Consider the following 23,540-nt stretch of genomic DNA (forward strand, 5'->3'; position numbering starts at 1 on the left):
TGTTAGGGTGTGGGTGATCGCTGGTCGGCACGGACTCGTTGGGCCGAGGGACCCGTTTCTGCGAGAGAGTCGGTGAGACCGCGGGCCCGGACCTGGTGTTTACTCCGCAGGGATCCACTGAGGAGCGGACTGGGGGCAGGAGGGAGAGCCGCCCGGGGCCCGGACACACACGGCGCGGACGCGCTGGGCTGATGGACCACATTTGCATGCTGTATCTCCAGTAAAGGCTGGACGGCTTGAAATACAGGGGAACCTTGGAGCCCAGCTGGGTGGTTACAGGTGACTGTGGGGGTTTAGGTAATAAGGGGGATAGATAAAGTCAGGCTTATTTCAAACGAGAGGATAATTTTATAATAATAATAATAAATCCTTGATTTCAAACAGACTAAAAAATAAAAAGCAAGTGCGAAACAGCAATACAAAAATCAAAACAAGAATATGAATAAAGTGTCATAAACAATATTTATAAATAAATGAATCGTATGTGTCCGAAAAGGAGCAGAAGCCAAAGCTTATTAATTCCCACCCCTTATTCAACTGCTTATAATTATCTTATATAAATTTAACAGCTATAAACACCTACACCTATTTCCATATGTACATCAAATTATTTACATATATACACTAATCAAATATTTACAAAACCATACAAAAGGGAGAGAAAAAAGAAAAAAGAAACAACCCTCATATACTATATAGTATCTCTTAGTCATATGTACAACCCATCACCCTATAATCACCCTTCCCAATACAATCTGTATAACAAATATCCCACTCACAATCACCTATCCTCATCCCAATACTTTTAAAAAAGTGTTTTTGTACATCTTTTTAAACTGAATCATGTTTGTGCTAAGTTTTATCTCCTGTTCCAAACTATTCCACACATTCACCCCGCAGATTGCTATGCACATACTTTTAAGAGTTGTTCTGACATTGAGTTTTTTTTTTTAATTAAGCTCCCCTCTAAAATTATACCCACCCTGTCTTTCCATAAACAGTCTTTGTATATTTCACGGAAGGGAAGTTGATGGGGAAAAGATGAAGTGGACCTGAAGACCTGGTTGCCCCACAGAGGTTGGTGGGTGGATGGAACAAGTTGCCAGAGACAGTGGCAGAGGCAGGTACAATGTTTAAAAGTCATTTGGACAGTAAAATGGATAGATTTAGAGATGTAGAGATTTATAGATATGTGTAATAAATGGGACTAGACTGAATCGCTCAGCATGGATGAGCTGGCCGGAGGGACCCGTTTCGTGCTGTCGAAGCCCTGGTTCCAGATCAAAGATCCTTTGCCAGAACTCTTTCCACAGACGTGGTCTGGCCAACTGAGTATTTCCAACGTTGTGTTTTATCTTACACTTCCAGCACCTGCTGTTTTTTTTAATTTTTGGAATCAAGATTTGTCCACATGCCATGCAGATTCTACGAGTTCAGTTTAGTTTACTGTCACGTGTACCGAGGTACAGTGAAAGGCTTTAGTTGCGTGCTAACCAGTCAGCGGAAAGACAATACGGGATTACAATCGAGCCGTCCACAGTGTACAGATACATGATAAAGGGAATAACGTGAATAACGTTTAGTGCAAGGTAAAGTCCGATCATAGAGACACAGAGGGTCTCCAATGAGGCAGATCGTAGCTCAGGAATAACTAAATAGCAAATAACTAGATAACTGGTAGAACTCCTTACTGAAGTACAGGAGTCCATTTTATCAATTAGCTCTGCTAGCTGCAGATTTAGTTTAGATTAGAGATACAGGTCCATCAGCACACAGAGTCTGCGCCGACCAGCAATCTCTGCACATTAAGGTCATAAGTGAGAGGAGTATATAGGCCATTGGGCCCATCAGCCCATAGTCTGCTCTGCCATTCAATCATGGTTGATCTATCTCTCCTCCTAACCCCACTCTCCTGCCTTCTCCCCATAATCACCGACACACGTACTGATCTCTTCCATAAAAATATCCACTGACTTGGCCTCCACAACCTTCGGTGGCAAAGATTTCCACAGATTCACCACCCTCTGACTAAAGACATTCCTCCTCATCTTCCTGCTAAAAGAACATCCTTTAATTCTGAGGCTGTGACCTCTAATCCTAGATTCTCCCACTAATGGAAACATCCTCTCCACATCCACTCTACCAAAGCATGTCACGATTCTTTATGTTTCAATGAGGTCCCCCCTCATTCTTCTAAACTCCACGAATTCAGGCCCAGTGCTGACAAATGTGAATCATAGGTTAACCTTCTCATTCCTGGGATCATTCTTGTAAACCTGCCCTTGACCCTCTCCAGAGCCAGCACATCCTTCCTCGGATATGATGCCCAAAATTGCAATATTACAAATGCGGCCTGACCAGCGCCTAATAAGAGACTCAGCATTACATCCCTGTTTTTGTATACAAGCCCTCTTGAGATAAATGCTAGCATTGAGTTTGTTTTCTTTACTACCGATTCGACTTGCAGATTAATTTCTTAGACATCCTGCACCAGCACTCCCAAGTCCGTTTGCATCTCCGATTTCTGGATTCTCTCCCCATTTAGAAAATACACTACGTCTTTAGTCATACGACCAAAATGCATGACTCCACACTTTACTGCACTGTATTCCATCTGCCTCTTCTCTGCCCACTCTCCCAACCTGTCCAAGTCCTTCTGCAGAGTCCCTGCTTTCTCTACATGACCCTATAGAAACATAGAAAATAGGTGCAGGAGTAGGCCATTTGGCCCTACAAGCCTGCACCGCCATTCAATATAATCATGGCTGATCATCCAACTCAGTATCTTGTACCTGCCTTCTCTCCATACCCCGATACCTTTAGCCACAAGGGCCACAGCTAACTCCCTCTTAAATATAGCCAATGAACTGGCCTCAACTACCTTCTGTGACAGAGAATTCCAGAGATTCTCCACTCTCTGTGTGAAAAATGTTTTTCTCATCTCGGTCCCAAAAGATTTTCCCCTTATCCTTAAACGGTGACCCCTTGTTCTGGACTTCCCCAACATCAGGAGCAATCTTCCTGCATCTAGCCTGTCCAACCCCTTGAGAATTTTGTAAGTTTCTATAAGATCCCCCTCAATCTTCTAAATTCTAGCGCGTACAAGCCGAGTCTGCCCATCCTTCTTCATATGAAAGTCCTGACATCCCAGGAATCAGTCTGGAGAACCTTCTCTGTACTCCCTCTATGGCAAGAATGTCTTTCCTCATATTAGGAGACCAAAACTGTACGCAATACTCCAGGTGTGGTCTCACCAAGACCCTGTACAACTGCAGTAGAACCTCCCTGCTCCTATACTCAAATCATTTTGCTGTGAATGCTAGCATACCATTCGCTTTCTTCACTGCCTGCTGCACCTGGATGCCTACTTTCAATGACTGGTGTACCATGATACCCAGGTCTCGTTGCATCTCCCACTTTCTTAATCGGCCACCATTCAGATAATAGCCTACTTTCCTGTTTTTGCCACCAAAGTGGATAACCTCACGTTTATCCACATTATACTGCATCTGCCCACTCACCCAGCCTATCCAAGTCACCTTGCAGCCTCCTAGCATCCTCCTCACAGCTAACACTGCCCCCCAGCTTCGTGTCACCCGCAAACTTGGAGGTGTTGCATTCAATTCCCTCGTCCAAATCATTAATATATATTGTAAATAGCTGGGGTCCCAGCACTGAGCCTTGCGGTACCCCACTAGTCACTGCCTGCCATTGTGAAAAGGACCCGTGTACTCCTACTCTTTGCTTCCTGTCTGCCAGCCAGTTCTCTAGCGACATCAATACTGAACCCCCAATACCGTGTGCTTTAAGTTTGTATACTAATCTCAGTTATATACTAATCTTAGTTTGTATACTAATCTATACACGCACGCACACACACTCGCTAGGGACAGTTTACAATTATCCCAAGCCAATTAACCTACCAACCTGTAAGTCTTTGGAGTGTGGGAGGAAACCGGAAATCTTGGAGAAAACCCACGCAGGTCAAAAGGGGAGATTGTACAAACTCGGCCCAGACAGCGCCAGCAGTCAGGGTCGTGGCAGCGACTCTCCCCATGATTATGAACAGCAATGAGGAAACTGCTTTGTGAGGGTCAGGTACAGATTGGTGTTTACCTTTAGTCGTTGCCCTTCTGCTTGCGAATCTTTCTGCCGTTCTGATCCCGCTAAATCAACCAGGTTTAGGCGTGACATTCGGATATTGACCAGGGCGCTGGTCTTTTCCTTCGACTCGATGGCGAGTGCAAAGACGGCATGTGATCGCGAGGACTCTCGGTTCATGGAAGTGGAAGCAACACTTCGGTTCCGCCATCCCACAGACAACACCTGTAGGGGAAATCATCAAAATGACTAATTTCCTTCCCCACATCATCGACCCCAGAATCTAATTTAGTTTATTATTGTCACGTGTATCGAGGTAGTGAAAAGCTTTTTTTGTTCTTGGTTCTTGGTCCTCCAAAATATTCCAAATGGAATTTAAACTGGAGGTGGTGAAGGGAGGGCTTAAGCCAGAAAAGGTTATTGGGAAGAAAGAGCTACTTTAAATTCAGCTGTTGCATGCTATTCAATCAGCAGAAAGACTATACATGATTATATACATCAGTGATTCCCAACCTGGGGCCATATGGCAAATTTAAGGGGAATCCACGGAAACATTTTGGGATTTAGGGGGCCACAGGTTCAATGAAGGGGGGCACAGAGCTACCACCCTGTTGCCTCCTAAATTTCAATTCAAATAAATTTAAATGGTTGTTTTATTGAACCCACAGAAAATTTTGGATGTTTGTGGATTAGAATAAAAGAGAATATATGCGCAATTAATAGACACTGATATTTTTATGGAATGTATTATAATATTGAAGTACTTTTTTTCAGCTAATAATGTCAGGGGCGGCCACAGAAAAATTAAAAGATCCCAAGGGGGCCATGAGCTAAAAAAGGTTGGGGACCACTGATATACATGATCAAGCCGTCCACAGTGTACAGATAAAGGAAATAATGTTTAATGCAAGATAAAGTCCAGTAAAGTCCGATTCAAAATAGTCCATGGGAGAGATAGAACAGCCATGATTGAATGGCGGAGTAGACTTGATGGGCCGAATGGTCTAATTCTGCTGCTATGACATTAGGACATGACCAGTACTAAACACATGTACCCACCTGTATCGCAGCAAGGTAAATATATTCAATTACCTGGTAGGCTTCAGCAGCTGACGTCACCACCTGTTCAATCACTCCTTCCACAAAGACACCCGTCTTTATGTTCTCTCGCAGAAACAGACCCGATGATGCCGGGTCCAGAAGATCAAATATTTGTTCGTTGTAAATCTCAATGAAGGAGCATTTGCAGAGAAAACTCTTGCCTTCTCCAGCCTAGAAACGAGCACGGGTTTGAAATGTCACAAAGCAGTTTCACAGCTCCTGGCTCAATCGACAGTTCACGTGTCCGCGGCTAAAACGGTGGCGCAAGCCAATGTGCCGCAGTCACCCTCAACACAAGTCTGTCATTCACACACCAACAAGGGAGGAGCCATGCTGGGGTGGGGGGGGGGGGGGGGGGGGGGGGGGGGGGGGGGGGGGGGGGGGGGGGGGGGCCAGTGCAGGGTGAGGGGGTCCACCCTTGTTGACCAACATGATTACTGCAGGACAGCCACATGGGAACACAACACTAGGCCGACGCTCATCTCTTGAATCAGGATAACAAGGACACCGACGTCAGGCTCCCAGTTATCGACCGTAGCTCTGACTTCAACCAAACTCACCTTCCTTGTAGGAAAGATGTTGCGAACTGGAAAGGGTAGAGAGAAGATTTACGAGGATGTTGCCGGGACCAGAGGGCGTGAGCTATAGGGAGAGGTTGTGCAGACTGGGACTCTATTCCCTGGAGCGCAGGAGGATGAGGGGTAATCTTATAGAGGTGTACAAAATCATGAGAGGAACGGAGAGGGTGAATGAACAGAGATTTTTACGCAGAGTAGAGGGGAAAGATGCAACAGGAACCAGAGGGACAATGTTTTCACACAGAGGGTGGTGGGTGTATGGAACAAGCTGCCAGAGGAGGTAGGTACACAAAATTGCTGGAGAAACTCAGCGGGTGCAGCAGCATCTATGGAGCGAAGAAAATAGGCGACATTTCGGGCCGAAACCCTTCTTCAGACTGATGGGGGGTGGGAGGGGAGAAGGAAGGAAAAGGGGAGGAGGAGGAGCCCGAGGGCGGGGGGGATGGGAGGAGACAGCTCGAGGGTTAAGGAAGGGGAGGAGACAGCAAGGCCTAGCAAAATTGGGAGAATTCAACATTCATGCCATCAGGATGCAAGCTGCCCAGGCGGAATATGAGGTGCTGTTCCTCCAATTTCCGGTGTTGCTCACTCTGGCAATGGTGGAGACCCAGGACAGAGAGGTCGGATTGGGAACGGGAGGGGGAGTTGAAGTGCTGAGCCACCGGGAGTTCAGGTAGGTTATTGCGGACTGAGCGGAGGTGTTCGGCAAAACGATCGCCCAACCGCCGCTTAGTCTCTAGTTGTGGCAGGTACTAAACAACATTTTGGACAAGTAGGTGGACAGGAAAGGTTTAGAGGGAAGATGGATTTATCTGCAGTTCTTCTCTGCACAAGGTCTAGAGGAAAATGTGCCAAACGCTGGCAAATAGGACCAATGTAGATGAGGCCATGTTGGTCGGCGTGGACAGGTGGTATAACGCCCGTCCCCATGCTGTATGACTAACATTCTTCAGAGTAGATTAGCTAGGCATTCATCTACAATGTAATTGTTAATACAAATCATGCTAAGTGTGAACTACTTTGTGTTAATTCTAATCTGCCACATTGCAAATATTTATACAGGAAGATGAATAACTAGGCAGTATAAAGAAAAAATACCTTTTCCTTTTCACGATTGATCAGGTAGAAGAGGTATTCAAAGCTGCGCGGGATTATCCCCCGCAGATTGTGAGTGGAGTTACCAGACTCCTCAGAGGGCCCTGAGAACACACATCGTCAGAATAACAAACCATCGGGGCTGCTATTTAAAAATATGAGTGAATGGAGCAGGTTTGTATACATCAGAATACAATCACAATTTGCCACAACCAGTTTTATTTTTAATGGCCGTTTAGGTGTGAAGGATGGAAAGTAAAGCCTGTCCCACCCAGTGCATTACCATACGTGTTCATGGCGATAACTTGCCAACAATCTCCGTGTAACTCCAGCGCAAGGTGGCTGGGAAGCAACATTGTATAGTTTAGTTTAGAGATACAGCGCGGAAACAGGCCCATCGGCTCCACACCGACCAGCAATTCCCCGCACACCAACGCTATCCTACACACACTAGGGACAATTTACATTTACACAGAAGCCAATTAACCTATAAACCATTATGGCTTTGGCGCGAGGGAGGAAACTGGAGATTCCTGGAGAAAACCCCACGCAGGTCACGGAGAGAACGTGCAAACTCCGCATAGACAGCACCCGTAGTGCAACGAGACCTGGGTGTCATGGTACACCAGTCATTGAAAGTAGGCATGCAGGTGCAGCAAGCAGTGAAGAAAGCGAATGGTATGTTAGCTTTCATTGCAAAAGGATTTGAGTATAAGAGCAGGGAGGTTCTACTGCAGTTGTACAGGGTCTTGGTGAGACCACACCTGGGGTATTGCGTACAGTTTTGGTCTCCAAATCTGAGGAAAGATATTCTTGCCGTAGAGGGAGTACAGAGAAGGTTCACCAGACTGATTCCTGGGATGTCAGGACTTTCATATGAAGAAAGACTGGATAGACTCGGCTTGTACGCTCTAGAATTTAGAAGATTGAGGGGGGATCTTATAGAAACGTACAAAATTCTTAAGGGGTTGGACAGGCTAGATGCAGGAAGATTGTTCCCGATGTTGGGGAAGTCCAGAACAAGGGGTCACAGTTTAAGGATAAGGGGGAAATCTTTTAAGACCGAGATGAGAAAAACATTTTTCACACAGAGAGTTCTCTGCCACAGAAGGTAGTTGAGGTCAGTTCATTGGCTATATTTAAGAGGGAGTTAGATGTGGCCCTTGTGGCTAAAGGGATCAGGGGGTATGGAGAGAAGGCAGGTACAGGATACAGAGTTTGATGATCAGCCATGATCATATTGAATGGCGGTGCAGGCTCGAAGGGCCTATTCCTGCACCTATTTTCTATGTTTCTATGTAGTCGGGATGGAACCCGGATCTCTTGCGCTGCGAGGCAGCAGCTCTACCCGATGCACCACCGTGCCGCCCAAAAGGAACGCAGTACAGCAGAAACAGGCGAGGGAACCTCACGGAATGAATTGAGACTATGACCGTCCCATGGCCCAACAGCACAGAGCATTTGTGTGTGACACAACTGGCATTACTGCGGAAGGACCACTAGAGGGCGGCACGGTGCTGCAGCGGTACAGTTGCAGCCATACTGCGTCGGAGACCCTAGTTCGATCCCGACTACGGGCTCCGTACTGTCTGTACGGAGTTTGTACGTTCTCCTCGTGACCGCATAGATTTTCTACATGATCTCCGGATTCCTCCCACACACCAAAGACGTAAAGGTTTGCAGGTTAATAGGCTTGGTATAAGTATAAATTGTCCCGTGTGTGTGTGTGTGTGTGTGTGTGTGTGTGTGTGTGTGTGTGTGTGTGTGTGTGTGTGTGTGTGTGTGTGTGTGTGTGTGTGTGTGTGTGTGTGTGTGTGTGTGTGTGTGTGTGTGTGTGTGTGTGAGAGATAGTGTTGGTGTGCGGGGATCGCTGGTCGGTGCGGACTAGGTGGGCCGAAGGGCCTGTTTCCATGCTGTATCTCTAAACTAACGCTACTGCTAATACATGATAACTAGCAAAGCAAGAAACCAAAGTGAGCACTGATTCAAAGAACAGAAAACTTAAATTAATAAACAGGTTTGTTCGGCATCCAACGATCTAATAGTGGTGTCTATTTATGCCTCATTACTGATGAAGGGCAAAAAATATTCACGAAATCGGTCATGAAGTTTTAGTCCCTTTCCATTTGACTTCCACTGATTGGAAACTGTTTTACCCGAGACCAGCTGCTTCCAGTCCACCTTTGCCACCTCCTGCCTCATGTTATTTAATTTTTAAACATTTAAATAGGCCATCCATCCCCTCACTTACAGTTCTTCCTGTCCCTCTCTACAACTTTAAGTTTCACCCCAACATCCAAACCCCTCAGAAAAGGGAATTCCCATTTAATGTGGTTTAGTTAAGAGATACAGACCCACCGACCATCGATCGCCTGTTCACAGTAGTTCTATGTTATTCCACTTTCTCATCCACTCCCTACACACTAGAGGTAAATTTACAGAGGGTGGATCAACCCTACAAACCTGCACATGTTTGGGAAGAGGGAGGAACCCAGATGAAACACAGGGAGAACGCTTAAACTCCACACAGACAGCACCAGAGGTTAGGATGGAACCTGGGTCTCTGGCGCTGTGAGGCAGGGGCTCAACTAGCTGCATCAATATTGGAGAAATTAAAATTCCCCACAAATATAAACTTATAGCAATGTGCCCACATATCTGCTCCTCCATCTCCTGTTCACGGTTAGGGGCCTGCAATATTGGGCACCACCTCCTTGTTTCCTAGTTCGACCATGTGGAAGAACCTTCCAAGTGGATTTCTCTCCTCATTCACCACCCTGCCCATCACACCTGGGATACACCCTGGTTCCACCCAGGCCCGGGTTCCACCCTGACTACGGGTGTTGTCTGCACGGACTTTGTACGTTCTCCCCGTGACCTGCGTGGGTTTTCTCCGGGTGCTCCGGTTTCCTTCCACATTCCAAAGACGTACAGGTTTGTAAGTGAATTGATTGGTTAATTTGCTTGGTATAAATGTAAAATTGTCCCTAGTGTGTGTGTGGGGCAGTGTTAATGTGCGGGAATTTCAAGTCGCTGCGAAACCCGGTGGACCGAAGTTGGAGATGCATTATGCGCTGTATCTCTAAACTAAAAACTACATCAAGGGGCTGAGAATGCATCCCTGCTCCCCCTCTTAACTCCAAAAACCATTACGAAAACACACGCATTTTCTAAAAAACTTGAAAGCTTTCATATATTTCATGTGTTTGTGTACATACCCAACATTGTAAATGTTTTCCCCGAGCCAGTTTGTCCACTAAGGAAAAGAAACAATTTTTAGTACATCTCTCAAAATGTTGAGTGAAAACAATCTTTATTTATGCTCCTTACACTTGTTGGTATGACTACAGGATGGTGGGTACAGGGGACGAGCTGCCAGAGGAGGCAGGTACGATCACGCCATTTAAAAGACATTAGGACATTAGGCAAGTCCAGAACCAGGGGCCACAATTTAAGAATAAGGGGTAAGCCATTTAGAAGAGAGGCGAGGAAACACTTATTCACCCGGAGAGTTGTGAGTCTGTGGAATTCTAGATGCTTTCAAGAGAGAGTTAGATAGAGCTCTTAAAGGTAGCGGAGTCAGGGGATATGGTGGAGAAGGCAGGAACGGGGTACTGATTGTGGATGATCAGCCATGATCTCATTGAATGGCGGTGCTGGCTCAAAGGGCCGAATGGCCTACTCCTGTACCTATTGTCTATTGACAGGTACATGGACAGGACAGGTTGAGAGGGCAATGGACCAAACGTGGCACATTGGTCAGCATCAGCATGGACACGTGGCGAGGGGCCTAATTCCGTGCAGTGTGACTATCGGGGGAATTGGGCAGAGTTCCGATTGCAGTGCTTTAGCAAGGATGTCATTACATTGGAAAGTGTGTCAAAAAAAGTACTTAAGAGGATGTTTACCCAAACTGGAGGGCTTGAGTTACAAAAAGAGGTTGGACTGGCTAGATCTTGAGCGGAGGAGCGACTTTATAAAGTTTATAACATCATGATGTGCATTGATGAGGTGGAAAAGCGACTCTGGGTAAAAGTCAGAGTCAGTGAAATCTAGAACTAGAGCAAATAGGTGTAAAGAGAGATGCGTTGGGTACTCAACGGGGAACTGTGTTCACACAACGTGTGGTGGATAAACGGAACGAGCCGAGAGGAAATGGTAGAGGCGGGTTCAACTACGAAATTTAAAATGGAATTTAAATAATTACTTACTATGCAAAGATGGTCCCATTGTACCCGTTCATGCAGGACTCAATTATGCCCCGTCCCACAGCGGAGAACACTGCTTCCTGCAACGTGGAGGACAAGAGAAATCCACATCAGCAGCTAATTGTGGATGCAGCCCAGACCATCACTGCCATTGAGATGCTGGAGTAACTCAGCGGGTCAGGCAGCAACTCTGGAGAGAAGGAATGGGTGATGTTTTTTCGGGTCGAGACCTTTCTTCAGACTGACTCCATCTACACCTCACGCTGCCTCGGCAAGGCCAGCAGCATAATCAAGGACCAGTCGCATCCTGGCCACTCCCTCTTCTCCCCTCTCCCATCAGGCAAGAGGTACAGAAGTGTGAAAACACACACTTCCAGATTCAGGTACAGTTTCTTCCCAGCTGTTATCAGGCAAATGAACCATCCTACCACAACCAGAGAACAGTGCTGAACTACTATCTACCTCATTGGTGACCCTCGGACTATCCTTGATCGGACTTTGCTGGCTTTACCTTGCACTAAACGTTATTCCCTTATCATGTATCTGTACACTGTAAATGGCTCGATTGTAATCATGTATTGTCTTCTGCTGACTGGTTAGCACACAACAAAGGCTTTTCACTGTACCTCGGTACACGTGACAATAAACTGAACTGATTTTGAAACCGAAGTCGCTGAGCCCCCAGATGATCAAGTATACCTGCTGGTATTTATGCAAAAACATGAACTAACTACAAATCTTAAATATCTGGCATGTATTCTTCCATCTAACTGTGTTATCTGTCATTATCAAATTGCATTCATTCGACCGCTGTATTTCAAATACTAAGTAAATATTTTAAAAGGACTTCAAAGTCACCAATTGTAAAGGGTCTTGAGGTAACAAGTCATAGGGCAAGGAGACATGCCCCTTGGCCCACACCGCCCAACATGCCCTACCTACCACACAGCAGCGCAGCGGTAGAGTTGCTGCCTTACAGCGAATGCAGCGCAGGAGACCCAGGATCGATCCCGGTACAGTTGCCGCCTTACAGTGCCGGAGACCCCAGTTCGACCCCGACTACAGGTGCTGTCTGTACGGAGTTTGTACGTTCTCCCCGTGATCTGCGTGGGTTTTATCCGAGATCTTCTATTTCCGCCCACACTCCAAAGGTGTACAGGTTTGTAAGTTAATTAGTACCAGTGTAGATTGTCCCTAGTGTGTGCAGGATAGTGTTAATGTGTGGGGATCGCTGGGCTGTGCGGACTCGGTGAGCCGAAGGGCCTGTTTCCGCGCTGCATCTCTAAAACTGAAAGTGGTAATAATAACCCAGTACCAACATTGTTTAGTGTGGGAAGGAACTGCAGATGCTGGTTTACACCGAGGGTACACACAAAATGTTGGGAGTAACTCAGCCGGACGGGCAGCATCTCTGGACTGAAGGAATGGGTGATGTTGCAGGTCGAGACCCTTCTTCAGACTGAGAATCAGGGGAGAGGGATACAGAGATATGGAAGGGTAAGGTGTGAAGCAGAGAGATCAAAGGGTCAAATAAAATGTGGATTGGATCATTATTAGCTTGTGGAAGGTGACAAGCCATACAGAATTTATTTTATAAAGTCTGAAGATGGGTCTCGACCCGAAACGTCAACTATTCCCTCTCTCCAGAGATGTTGCTTGTCCCGCTGAGTTACTCCAGCATTTTGTGTCTATCTTCGGATTAGAAAACGTAAAGATTGTTTGGATCGGCATTGACTGTAAAGAGGCAAGTTTAACTTTACTACTGTACCTGGGTGGTATCCATATCAGCCACATGATCGTATGTGAAGACCTTTGGTTCCGGCTTTGAGCAGAAACGGATGGCGTTTGGCGAGGTGACGGTCAAACACAGCCCCTGGTCTCCATCCAAGGGCAGTCCAGGGTTCTTCACGAGTGGTCGCACCCTCACATAAACCTTGATGGAATCGCCGTCCACACTGCACGACAAAGCTCCAGTCACACGCCATACAGTTTACACAATGCCAGTCACAATGAATCTAATGGGCACGAGCATACTCCCAAAACAAAGTCAGTACGTGGGCGGCACAGTGGTTGTTGCTGCCTCACAGCGCCAGAGACCCGGGTTCCATCCTGACTACAGGTGCCGTCTGTGTGGAGTTTGTGCATTCTCCACATGACCTGCGAGGGTTTTCTCTGAGATCTTCAGTTTCCTCCCACAGACATAGAAACATAGACAATAGGTGCAGGAGTAGGCCATTCGGCCCACCGAGCCTGCACCGCCATTCAATATGATCATGGCTGATCATCCAACCCAGTATCCTGTGTACTTGCCTTCTCTCCATACCCCCTGATCCCTTTAGCCACAAGGGCCACATCTAACTCCCTCTTAAATATAGCCAATGAACTGGCCTCAACTGCCTTCTGTGGCAGAGAATTCCAGAGATTCACCACTCTCTGCGTGAAAAATGTTTTTCGGTTAATCAGGTTTGTCGGTTAATTAGCTTTAGTAAAATTGTAAATTGTCCCTAGTGTGTGTAGGATAGCGTTAGTGTGCGGGGATCGATGGTCGGTGCGGACTGCGTGGGCCGAAGGGCCTGTTTTTGCTCTATCTCTAAGCTGAAGCTAAAATGCTCTCCTCATGACACTCGAATCATCTGGCTGGGCCAGCTTCATTCCCCACGATCAGGTCCAGGCTCACTGCTTCAGTAGAAATATCCACACACTGGATGACAGTGTCAGATTATAGCAGTACCCAACATGGGTCAGGCCCTACATGAAATGGACTGCACAGTTGTGATCACCACATTAGAGGAGGAATGTGGTAGGAATACTGGGAGGGACCAGGACATTGCCTGAGACGGAGGCTGTAGTTACAAGGAGAGGTTGAGTTTATTCTCACAACGTCACTAACTATAGAAGTAGAATTAGGCCATTCGGCCCATCAAGTCTACGCCACCATTCAATCAAGGCTGATCTCTGCCTCCTAACCCCATTCTCCTGAATTCTCCCCATAACCCTCGACACCCGTTCTAATCAAGAATTTGTCCATTTCTGCCTTAAAAATATCCACTGACTTGACCTCCACAGCCCTCTGTGGCAATGAGTTCCACAGATTCACCACCCTCTGACTAAAGAAATTCCTCCTTTCTAAAAGAACGTCCTTTAATTCTGAGGCTGTGACCTCTGGTCCTAGACTCTCCCACTAGTGGAAACATCCTCTCCACATCCACACTGTCCAAGCCTTTCACTATTCTGTATGTTTCAATGAGCCCTCCCCACCCTCTCAACCTTCTAAACTCCAGCGATTACAGGCCCAGTGCCGACAAACACTCATCATATGTTAACCCACTCACTCCTGGAATAAATCTTGTAAACCTCCTCTGGCCCCTCTCCAGAGCCAGCACATCCTTCCTCAGATATGGGGCCCAAATTTGCTCACAGTACTCTAAATGCGGCCTGACCAGCCCCTTATAGAGCCTCAGCATTACATCTTTGTTTTGCCTTCACCAGAATGTAGTAAACTGCAGGGGGGGTACTTTGAGGATGATATGAGCAGCAATGATGTGGTAGACAATCAGGCTTCTCCAAAAACAGGGCATTCCCCAGCTAGAAGGCACAGGTTTCAGTTACATACTTAGATACTGTGAGAAGATTATATTAGGAGCATTGATATGGTGGACAGACAGACAGTCTGTTTCCCAGGGCAGGGGATTCTAGGGCTAGAAGGCACAGGTTTCGTTTACAGGAGGAGAGATTTAAAGGCATCCCAAGGGGCAGGTGGTTCCACACAAAGGGTGGCGAATATCTGCTACAAGATACTAGAGGAGGTAGAAGAGGCAGCTACAATTACAGGTTTGAAAGGCAGAAACGGCTGCTACAATTACAGGTTTGAAAGGCATTTCAACAACGTACAGGTGATCACAGGAACAGGAGAGATCAAATGAATGTAGAGCTAGAGCACGGGTTATCAACCTTTTTCGTTCCGTTTACCCCTGGCAACTTTAATAGCACATAACAATGTTATTTCACTTATTTATGAACAACTAATGATGAACAGATACTGGTATGCCAGAACCAAACACAGTCACAGTCAATGAGAACAAATATCTACAAATCCAGAATCAACAAATTTACTCCCTGGGTAGGCAAAATGTACCCCCTTTATCCCAGATTGGGGACCCTTGAGCAAGAGGGTTGATGCAAGGAAGGCTCAGGCAATTGAGGAAATTCAGAGTGTCTCCGAGGATCCTCCAGTGCTTCTACGCAGCGGCGGTGGAAAGCATCTTGTCCGGGAACATTACCATCTGGTTTGGGAATTGCTCTGCCAAGGACAACAAGGCTCTGCAGAGAGTAGTGCGTTCGGTCGAACGCACTATGGGAACTTCACTTGCCCCCCTGCAGGAACTATACATCAGGAGGTGCAACTCCAGAGCCAACAATATCATGAGAGACCCCTTCCACCCCTGCAAAGGACTGTTCCAGCTGCTACGGTCAGGCAAACGCCTCCGTTGCCATGCGGTGAGAATGGAGAGGTTGAGAAGGAGTTTCTTCCCAGAGGCCATTCGGACTGTAAACGCCTATCTCACCAGGGACTAACTCTACTGAACGTTTTTCCTTCCATTATTTATTATGTAAAAGAATGTGTGTGTTATGATTGTGTTTATAGTTTGTTTGGTTGTTTGTCTTTTGCACAAAAGTCCGCGAGCATTGCCACTTTCATTTCACTGCACATCTCGTATGTGTATGTGACAAATAAACTTGACTTGACTATCTGCTCATTGAGTGGGTGATACCTGCAGAAGCAGGGAGGTTGCAACTGTACAGGAACAGGTCCATTACACCAAAGTGTGAAAACACAAACCTCCACATTCAGGGACAGTTTCTTCCCAGCTGTTATCAGGCAACTGAACCATCCTACCAACAACCAGAGAGCAGTCCTGAACTACTATCTACCTCATTGGAGACCCTCAGACTATCTTTTATCAGACATAGAAACATAGAAATTAGGTGCAGGAGTAGGCCATTCGGCCCTTCGAGTCTGCACCGCCATTCAATATGATCATGGCTGATCATCCAACTCCGTATCCCGTACCTGCCTTCTCTCCATACCCCCGATCCCCTTAGCCACAAGGGCCACATCTAACTCACTCTTAAATATAGCCAATGAACTGGCCTCAACTACCCTCTGTGGCAGAGAATTCCAGAGATTCACCACTCTGTGTGTAAAAAATGTTTTTCTCATCTCGGTCCTAAAAGATTTCCCCCTTATCCTTAAACTGTGACCTTTTGTTCTGGACTTCCCCAACATCGGGAACAATCTTCCTGCATCTAGTCTGTCCAACCCCTCTCAATCTCCTAAATTCTAGAGAGTATAAACCAAGTCTATCCAGTCTTTCTTCATAAGACAGTCCTGACATCCCAGGAATCAGTCTGGTGAACCGTCTCTGCACTCCCTCTATGGCAATAATGTCCTTCCTCAGATTTGGAGACCAAAACTGTACGCAATACTCCAGGTGTGGTCTCACTAAGACCCTGTACAACTGCAGTAGAACCTCTCTGCTCCTCTACTCCAATCCTTTTGCAATGAAAGCTAACATACTATTGGTTTTCTTTACTGCCTGCTGCACCTGCATGCCTACCTTCAATGACTGGTGTACCATGACACCCAGGTCTCGCTGCATTTCCCCCTTTCCCAATCGGCCACCATTTAGATAATAGTCTGCTTTCCCGTTTTTGCCGCCAAAATGGATAACCTCACATTTATCCACATTATACTGCATCTGCCAAACATTTGCCCACTCACCCAGCCTATCCAAGTCACCCTGCAGTCTCCTAGCATCCTCCTCACAGCTAACACTGCCCCCCAGCTTAGTGTCATCCGCAAACTTGGAGATATTGCCTTCAATTCCCTCATCCAGATCATTAATATATATTGTAAATAGATGGGGTCCCAGCACTGAGCCTTGCGGTACCCCACTAGTCACTGCCTGCCATTGTGAAAAGGACCTGTTTACTCCTACTCTTTGTTTCCTGTTTGCCAGCCAGTTCTCTATCCACATCAATACTGAACCCCCAAAGCCTTGTGCTTTAAGTTTGTATACTAATCTCTTATGTGGGACCTTGTCGAAAGCCTTCTGGAAGTCCAGATACACCACATCCACTGGTTCTCCCCTATCCACGCTACTAGTTACATCCTCGAAAAATTCTATAAGATTCGTCAGACATGATTTACCTTTCGTAAATCCATGCTGACTTTGTCCAGTGATTTCACCACTTTCCAAATGTGCTGCTATCCCAGTTAATAACTGACTCTAGCAGTTTCCCCACTACCGATGTTAGACTAACTGGTCTGTAATTCCCCATTTTCTCTCTCGCTTAAAAAGTGGGGTTATGTTTGCTACCCGCCAATCTTCAGGAACTACTCCAGAATCTAAAGAGTTTTAAAAGACGTTACCATCTGTAACTTGCACTAATCATTACTCCCTTATCATGAATCTATACATTGTCGATTGTAATCACGTTTTGTCTTTCCGCTGACTATTTAGCACGCAACAAAATCTTTTCACTGTACCTCGGTACACGTGACAATAAACTAAACTAATATACCTCGAGTAGAAACAAAGAACTGCAGATGCTGGTTTTAGACAACGATAGACATGTGTGTCAATCTCCAATATACATCACCTGCCTCCACACATCACCGAACATCCCCTGCATAGGAAACGGTGTTGGTCAGATAGAGCCTAATATGATACGATTGGACTTTATTTAATCCAGGAGGGAAATTGATCTGCCAACAGTAATAAAACACAAGATACATGAAACATGAAATTAAAGTGATGAGTGGAAAGGATTGAGGAGGGGGATTGGTAGAGAGGCATCTTGGTCAAGGTGAGCTGAAAGTGCCCGCTTCTGTGCTGTTTGATTCGATATTGATTTCCTTATCCTACCCTACACACCCGGCAAATCTTTGTTTCTGCATCGTCATAAGTTATACGAGCAGAATTAGGCCATTCAGCCCATCAAGTCTACTCTGCCATTCAATCATGGCCAGTTGGAAAAGGACACCATCGTTCACTGTTTGGAGGGAGAAGCCCGACCTCAGGTCGTGCCTCAGTCAACTTGCTTCACGTCCCTCCCCACACAATGTGGATTTAGTACAGTGGCAGCAGACCCATGAGACTACATCAGCACCGCAGTCTGCCCTCACCCCAACTCATCCTATGCAAGAGGATGACACGGTGGGGCAAGGTAGAGTTGCTGCCTCACTGCGCCACAGATCCTGACTGCGGGTGCTGTCTGTACGAAGTTTGCACGTTCTCCCCGTGACCGCATGGGTTTTCACCGGGTGTTCCGGTTTCCTCTGGGCACGCTCTCTTAATTTAAAATCAGTCTGCAGTCACTCAGTCTGCATCAGTCTGAAGCCAGTGCTATGCACACCAAACAGTCTCTCACTGTGGGTGAAAATATATTACGTTAAAAACCATTCCTTACCTCAGTGACTGATTAGCCGGCGCATCAGTTGCATCACCTGAAGAAACAAGACATTTGTAACTTTGTGAAGATCAAAAATACATGACCACAATCTGCTGTACGTTCATGCTAGGAACCAACACCACATGAGTTTCAGTGCAATAAGGAAGAACTGAAGATGGTGGTTTAAATCGAAGAGAGCCACAAAAAGCTGGAGTAACTCAGCGAGTCAGGCAGCATCTCTGGAGAAAGGGAAGAGGTAACGTCTTGGGTCGAGACCCTCTATTTAGCTTCCAGTTTTCCCCTTCCCACTCTACGATGCTTCACAACATTTGTGATTCAACTACAGTTGGTGGTGTGCAGAGAAGGGGATTGTGCTGAATTATTCACCTTTCGGCCCGAAACGTTGCCTATCTCCTTCGCTCCATAGATGCTGCTGCACCCGCTGAGTTTCTCCAGCATTTTTGTGTACCTTCACCTCCTTAATCATGGGCACTCAACATGGAAACACGCCCTTCGGCCCAATTAATCCATGCTGACCAAGATACCCCCCTGTTCCCGATGTTGGGGGAGTCCAGAACCAGGGGCCACAATTTAAGAATAAGGGGTAAGCCATTTAGAACAGAGATGAGGAAACACTTTTTCTCACAGAGAGTTGTGAGTCTGTGGAATTCTCTGCCTCAGAGGGCGGTGGAGGCCGGTTCTCTGGATACTTTCAAGAGAGCTAGATAGGGCTCTTAAAGATAGTGGAGTCAAGGGTATGAGGAGAAGGCAGAAACGGGGTACTGATTGGGGATAATCTGCCATGATCACATTGAATGGCGGTGCTGGCTCGAAGGGTCAAATGGCCTCCTCCTGCACCTATTGTCTATTGTCCATAACTATATATATAAATGACCCCGATGTAAATGTCAATGGGCTGATGATCAGGGTTGGTGACAAGAAAAATTGGAGAAATTGCAGACAGCGAGAATGGTGTCGGAGGAGTGAGATATAGATCATCTGCAGAAATGGACCGAGAAACGGCAGATGGAGTTTAACGCAAGTGAGGTGCTGCACTTTGGGAGATTGAATAGGTGAGGGTATACATAGAAACATAGAAATTAGGAGCAGGAGTAGGCCATTAGGCCCTTCGAGCCTGCACCGCCATTCAATATGATCATGGCTGATCATCCAACTCAGTATCCCGTACCTGCCTTCTCTCCATACCCCCTGATCCCCTTAGCCACAAGGGCCACATCTAACTCCCTCTTAAATATAGCCGATGAACTGGCCTCAACTACCCTCTGTGGCAGAGAGTTCCAGAGATTCACCACTCTCTGTGTGAAAAAATTCCTTCTCATCTCGGTTTAAACCCTTCTCCCCCTTATCCTTAAGCTGTGACCCCTTGTCCTGGACTTCCCCAACATCGGGAACAATCTTCCTGCATCTAGCCTGTCCAACCCCTTAGAATTTTGTAAAATTCTACTTGGGACATTTCCCCTCTCAATCTCCTAAATTCTAGAGAGTATAAACCAAGTCTATCCAGTCTTTCTTCATAAGACAGTCCTGACATCCCAGGATGTCAGTCTGGTGAAACTTCTCTGCAGTTTATGGCAAGACCTTGAACAGAATGAATGTGCAGAGGGTGTCCTAATCACAGCTTGCCAAAGGTGGCAGCACAGGTAGATAGGGTGGTAAAGAAAGTTCTGGTCGCCCCAATTACAGGAAGGATGTGTGGGTTTGGAGAGGGTGCAGAGGAGGTTCACAAGAACGCTAGGCACAAAATGCTGGAGTAACTCAGCGGGACAGGCAGCATCTCTGGAGAGAAGGAATGGGTGACGTTACAGGTCGAGACCCTTCTTCAGGCTAGAATGTTGCCTGGATTAGAAGCTATTAGCTGCAGAGAGAGGGTGCAGAGGAGGTTTACCGGAATGTTGTGCCTGGATTAGAGGGTTTCAGCTACAGGGAGAGGTAAAATAGACTTCGGACATTTTATTTGAACTGCAGGTAAGCACTTCCCATTGTTTCCAGCATAGCGGGCCCGTTAAAAACCGGCAAAATGGAAATCGGGGTAAGCGTGAGAGACATTTATCCTACTTCACAATTCCAAAAGTGAGGAGAAATGACGGTTGAGAGAAGCGGCAGCTGGAGGGGCAACAACAGCTAAAGTGATTGGCGAACAATGGCCCTGCATATAGGGTGATTTCACCAAATGTCAAATGAGCGTAGATCCCCCCTCACGTAACCGAAAATTTTAACTGGAGGACATATATCACATCGGTACATGTTAGTGAATGGGGAAACACGCACTTTCACACCCGTTAAAAACATGGAAAACGGCCGATTTGTGAGCTGAAATTTTCTGTGCTAGTCGGGGTGACCGTGAAGCACAGCGACCTAAATTTACAGGCAAAAAAAAATTTCAAAGTAAGGTAATTACAAGAGGGACATGAAGGTGGAAAACCTTGGAAGTGAACAGTTAAACATTTGCCGTGAAGATTTAAAAAGATCCAAATATCGGGTTGAATTATCGCGTTTGCTCGCTGAATTTCATCAAAAGTAAGGCATTATTAACTTGAAATTCAGCGAGCAAACGCAAACTTCCGCTTTTTTCCACCTTCAGTTTTTCCACCTTCAGTCCATGTTTTTAACGGGTGTGAAAGTGCGTGTTTCCCCATTCACTAACATGTACCGATGTGACATATGTCCTCCAGTTAAAATTTTCGGTCACGTGAGGGGGGGGGGGGGATCTACGCTCATTTGACCTTTGGTGAAATCACCCTATATAGGGGGGTTGCACGTAAGGTCACTGGGTCATAGGGCTCGACGCACGGTGCAGCTAAATCCAACTGGAAGACATCCGTCACTTCCGGTATATGTTATTAATGCTAGAAACGAGTACTTTCCTACCTGTTAAAAAACGCCAATATGTTGATTTTTTTTGCGCTGAAAAAGATTGTGGGAGTCGGGGTAAGTGTGAGAGACATGTACCCAACTACAGAATTCCAAACGTGAAGCGAAATTAAGGCATAGAGATGCGCGAACTGAAGGGACTACAGCAGCTAAAGTGCTTGGTAAACATTGAAAATATTGGGAATTATCGCGTTTGCTCACTGCATTTCATCAAGTAAGGCATTCTTGATTCCTTTGGCATCTAAAAATTCTCAGAAGTGATAAATCTGGCTGTAAATTTTTCTTCAGATGCATTTTCATTTTGGATGTAAAAACCCACGAGAACCATGGGCGATTTAAAAAATTTACAGCCAGATTTATCACCTGAAACTTTTTAGATGCCAAAGGAATCAAGAAAAAACACAAATAATGCCTTAGTTGATGAAATGCAGTGAGCAAACGACCACTGTTCGCCAAGCACTCTGGCTGTTGTTGTCCCTTCAGCTCACACTTCTATCTACTGTCATTTCTCCTCACTCTTGGAATTCTGAAGTAGGCTAAATGTCTCACACGTTTATCCCGATTTCCATAATTATTTAGTGCAAAAATTGACAATTTCAGAGGGTTTTAACTGGCCCGCTACGCTGGAAACAATGGTAAGTGCCTACCTGCAGTTCATTGCGTGTACTCCAATTGGAGTAGCGTAGCAACAGCACGGGTCATGGGTCGTAACCCGACTGCCGTGAAACCTCCCTATAATAAGATTGAAAATATTGGCATGAGCAAACGTGATAATTCCCAATATTTTCAATCTTGATATCCGCAGGCCCAATGTTCGCCAACCACTTTAGCTGTTGTTGTTCCTTCAGCTCTCGCTTCTCTCTACCATCATTTCTCCTCACTTTTGGAATTCTGAGGGAGGATAAATGTCTCTCACGCTTACCCCGATTTTCACAATTATTTAAAGCGCAAAAAATGACCATTTCGGCATTTATTAACGGGTAAGAAAGTATACGTGTTTCGTATATTAACAGTATATGCCAGAAGCTGTTTAAGAAGGAACTGCAGATGTTGTAAAATCAAAGGTAAACAAAAGTACTGGGGAAACTCAGCGGGTGCAGCAGCATCTATGGAGTGAAGGAAATAGGCAACGTTTCGGGCCGAAACCTTTCTTCAGACGGGTTAGACCAAAGAATAGGATCTTTGGGTTAGACTGAAGAAGGGTTTCGGCCCGAAACATCGCCTATTTCCTTCGCTCCATAGATACTGCTGCACCCGCTGAGTTTCTCCAGCACTTTTGTCCTTGCTTTTGTCTACCATATGACAGAAGCTCAGATTCAGATTCAATTTAATTGTCATTGTCAGTGTACAGTACAGAGACAACGAAATGCATTTGCCATGTCCTCCACATGGATTGAGCTGCTCAGTGCTTCACGCCCTTTGACCCAACGACCATACGTGCAACCCCCTATATTGGTAACAAGATGCTAATTTCCGAGTATGAAACTGACCATAACTTTACTGAAGATATGAAAGTGAATTAGGTATCAAATTAAAGTTATTTATATGCTTTATCTGATGGGATAAATTGTGTAACATCCCTACATCAGGCCCTGGGGATTTATCAGCCTGGCTTCAGTGCCACCGCTGGTCGGCGCCGACTCTGTCTGTGGGCTGAGGGGCCTGTTAGTTACAGCGAGAGAGGCGGCGGGACCGCGGGCTTGGGCCCGGTGTTTACTCTGGAGAGGGGACCGGCCGCACGGTTACTCACCTGTCCCAGCGGGGACCATGTCCATGTCTATGCCGGGCCGGGCAAAACCGGGGGACGCTCGGGCCGCAGCGACAATCGGTTTAAATCAAACGCCGCCACACTATCTTTGTTTTTAATTTTGGCGCCGGCGCTCAGGGTCACGTGCCGGGGGCGCGACGTCACCGCTGCGGCTCAAGGCGCCCCTCCCCCCAAGTGACATGCGCGGGGTTGAGGACGGTGGAGGCACCAGTCCCACGTGACGGGGGGAAATAACTGCCACTGGCCCGTGTTTATTCCGCCCTCTCTCCCATGTGACGGGGGGGGGGGGGGGCGGCCGGCGGATGCCATTGGCTGTGGATCGTTGTCCCCCCCCCTCCCTGT

At 46.4% G+C, this 23,540-nt stretch overlaps 1 protein-coding gene across 1 annotated transcript in view; it reads right to left on the reverse strand.

Moving 5' to 3' along the window:
- kif15 (kinesin family member 15) overlaps nucleotides 1-23,348 on the reverse strand; it is an 88,701-nt gene extending 65,353 nt beyond the window's left edge. Inside the window, exons 1-8 of the mRNA XM_055653226.1 lie at nucleotides 23,181-23,348; nucleotides 18,557-18,593; nucleotides 12,852-13,038; nucleotides 11,087-11,163; nucleotides 10,094-10,131; nucleotides 6,879-6,979; nucleotides 5,194-5,373; nucleotides 4,117-4,326 (exon numbers count right to left, since the gene is read on the reverse strand). Coding sequence (XP_055509201.1) covers nucleotides 4,117-4,326; nucleotides 5,194-5,373; nucleotides 6,879-6,979; nucleotides 10,094-10,131; nucleotides 11,087-11,163; nucleotides 12,852-13,038; nucleotides 18,557-18,593; nucleotides 23,181-23,205 — 855 coding nt within the window. The 5' untranslated portion in view covers nucleotides 23,206-23,348. The remainder of the gene's footprint in view (nucleotides 1-4,116; nucleotides 4,327-5,193; nucleotides 5,374-6,878; nucleotides 6,980-10,093; nucleotides 10,132-11,086; nucleotides 11,164-12,851; nucleotides 13,039-18,556; nucleotides 18,594-23,180) is intronic.
- Nucleotides 23,349-23,540: the final 192 nt, after the last annotated feature.

This window comes from Leucoraja erinacea, chromosome 2 (genome assembly GCF_028641065.1).
Source record: "Leucoraja erinacea ecotype New England chromosome 2, Leri_hhj_1, whole genome shotgun sequence".
Classification (NCBI taxonomy): Eukaryota; Metazoa; Chordata; class Chondrichthyes; order Rajiformes; family Rajidae; genus Leucoraja; species Leucoraja erinaceus.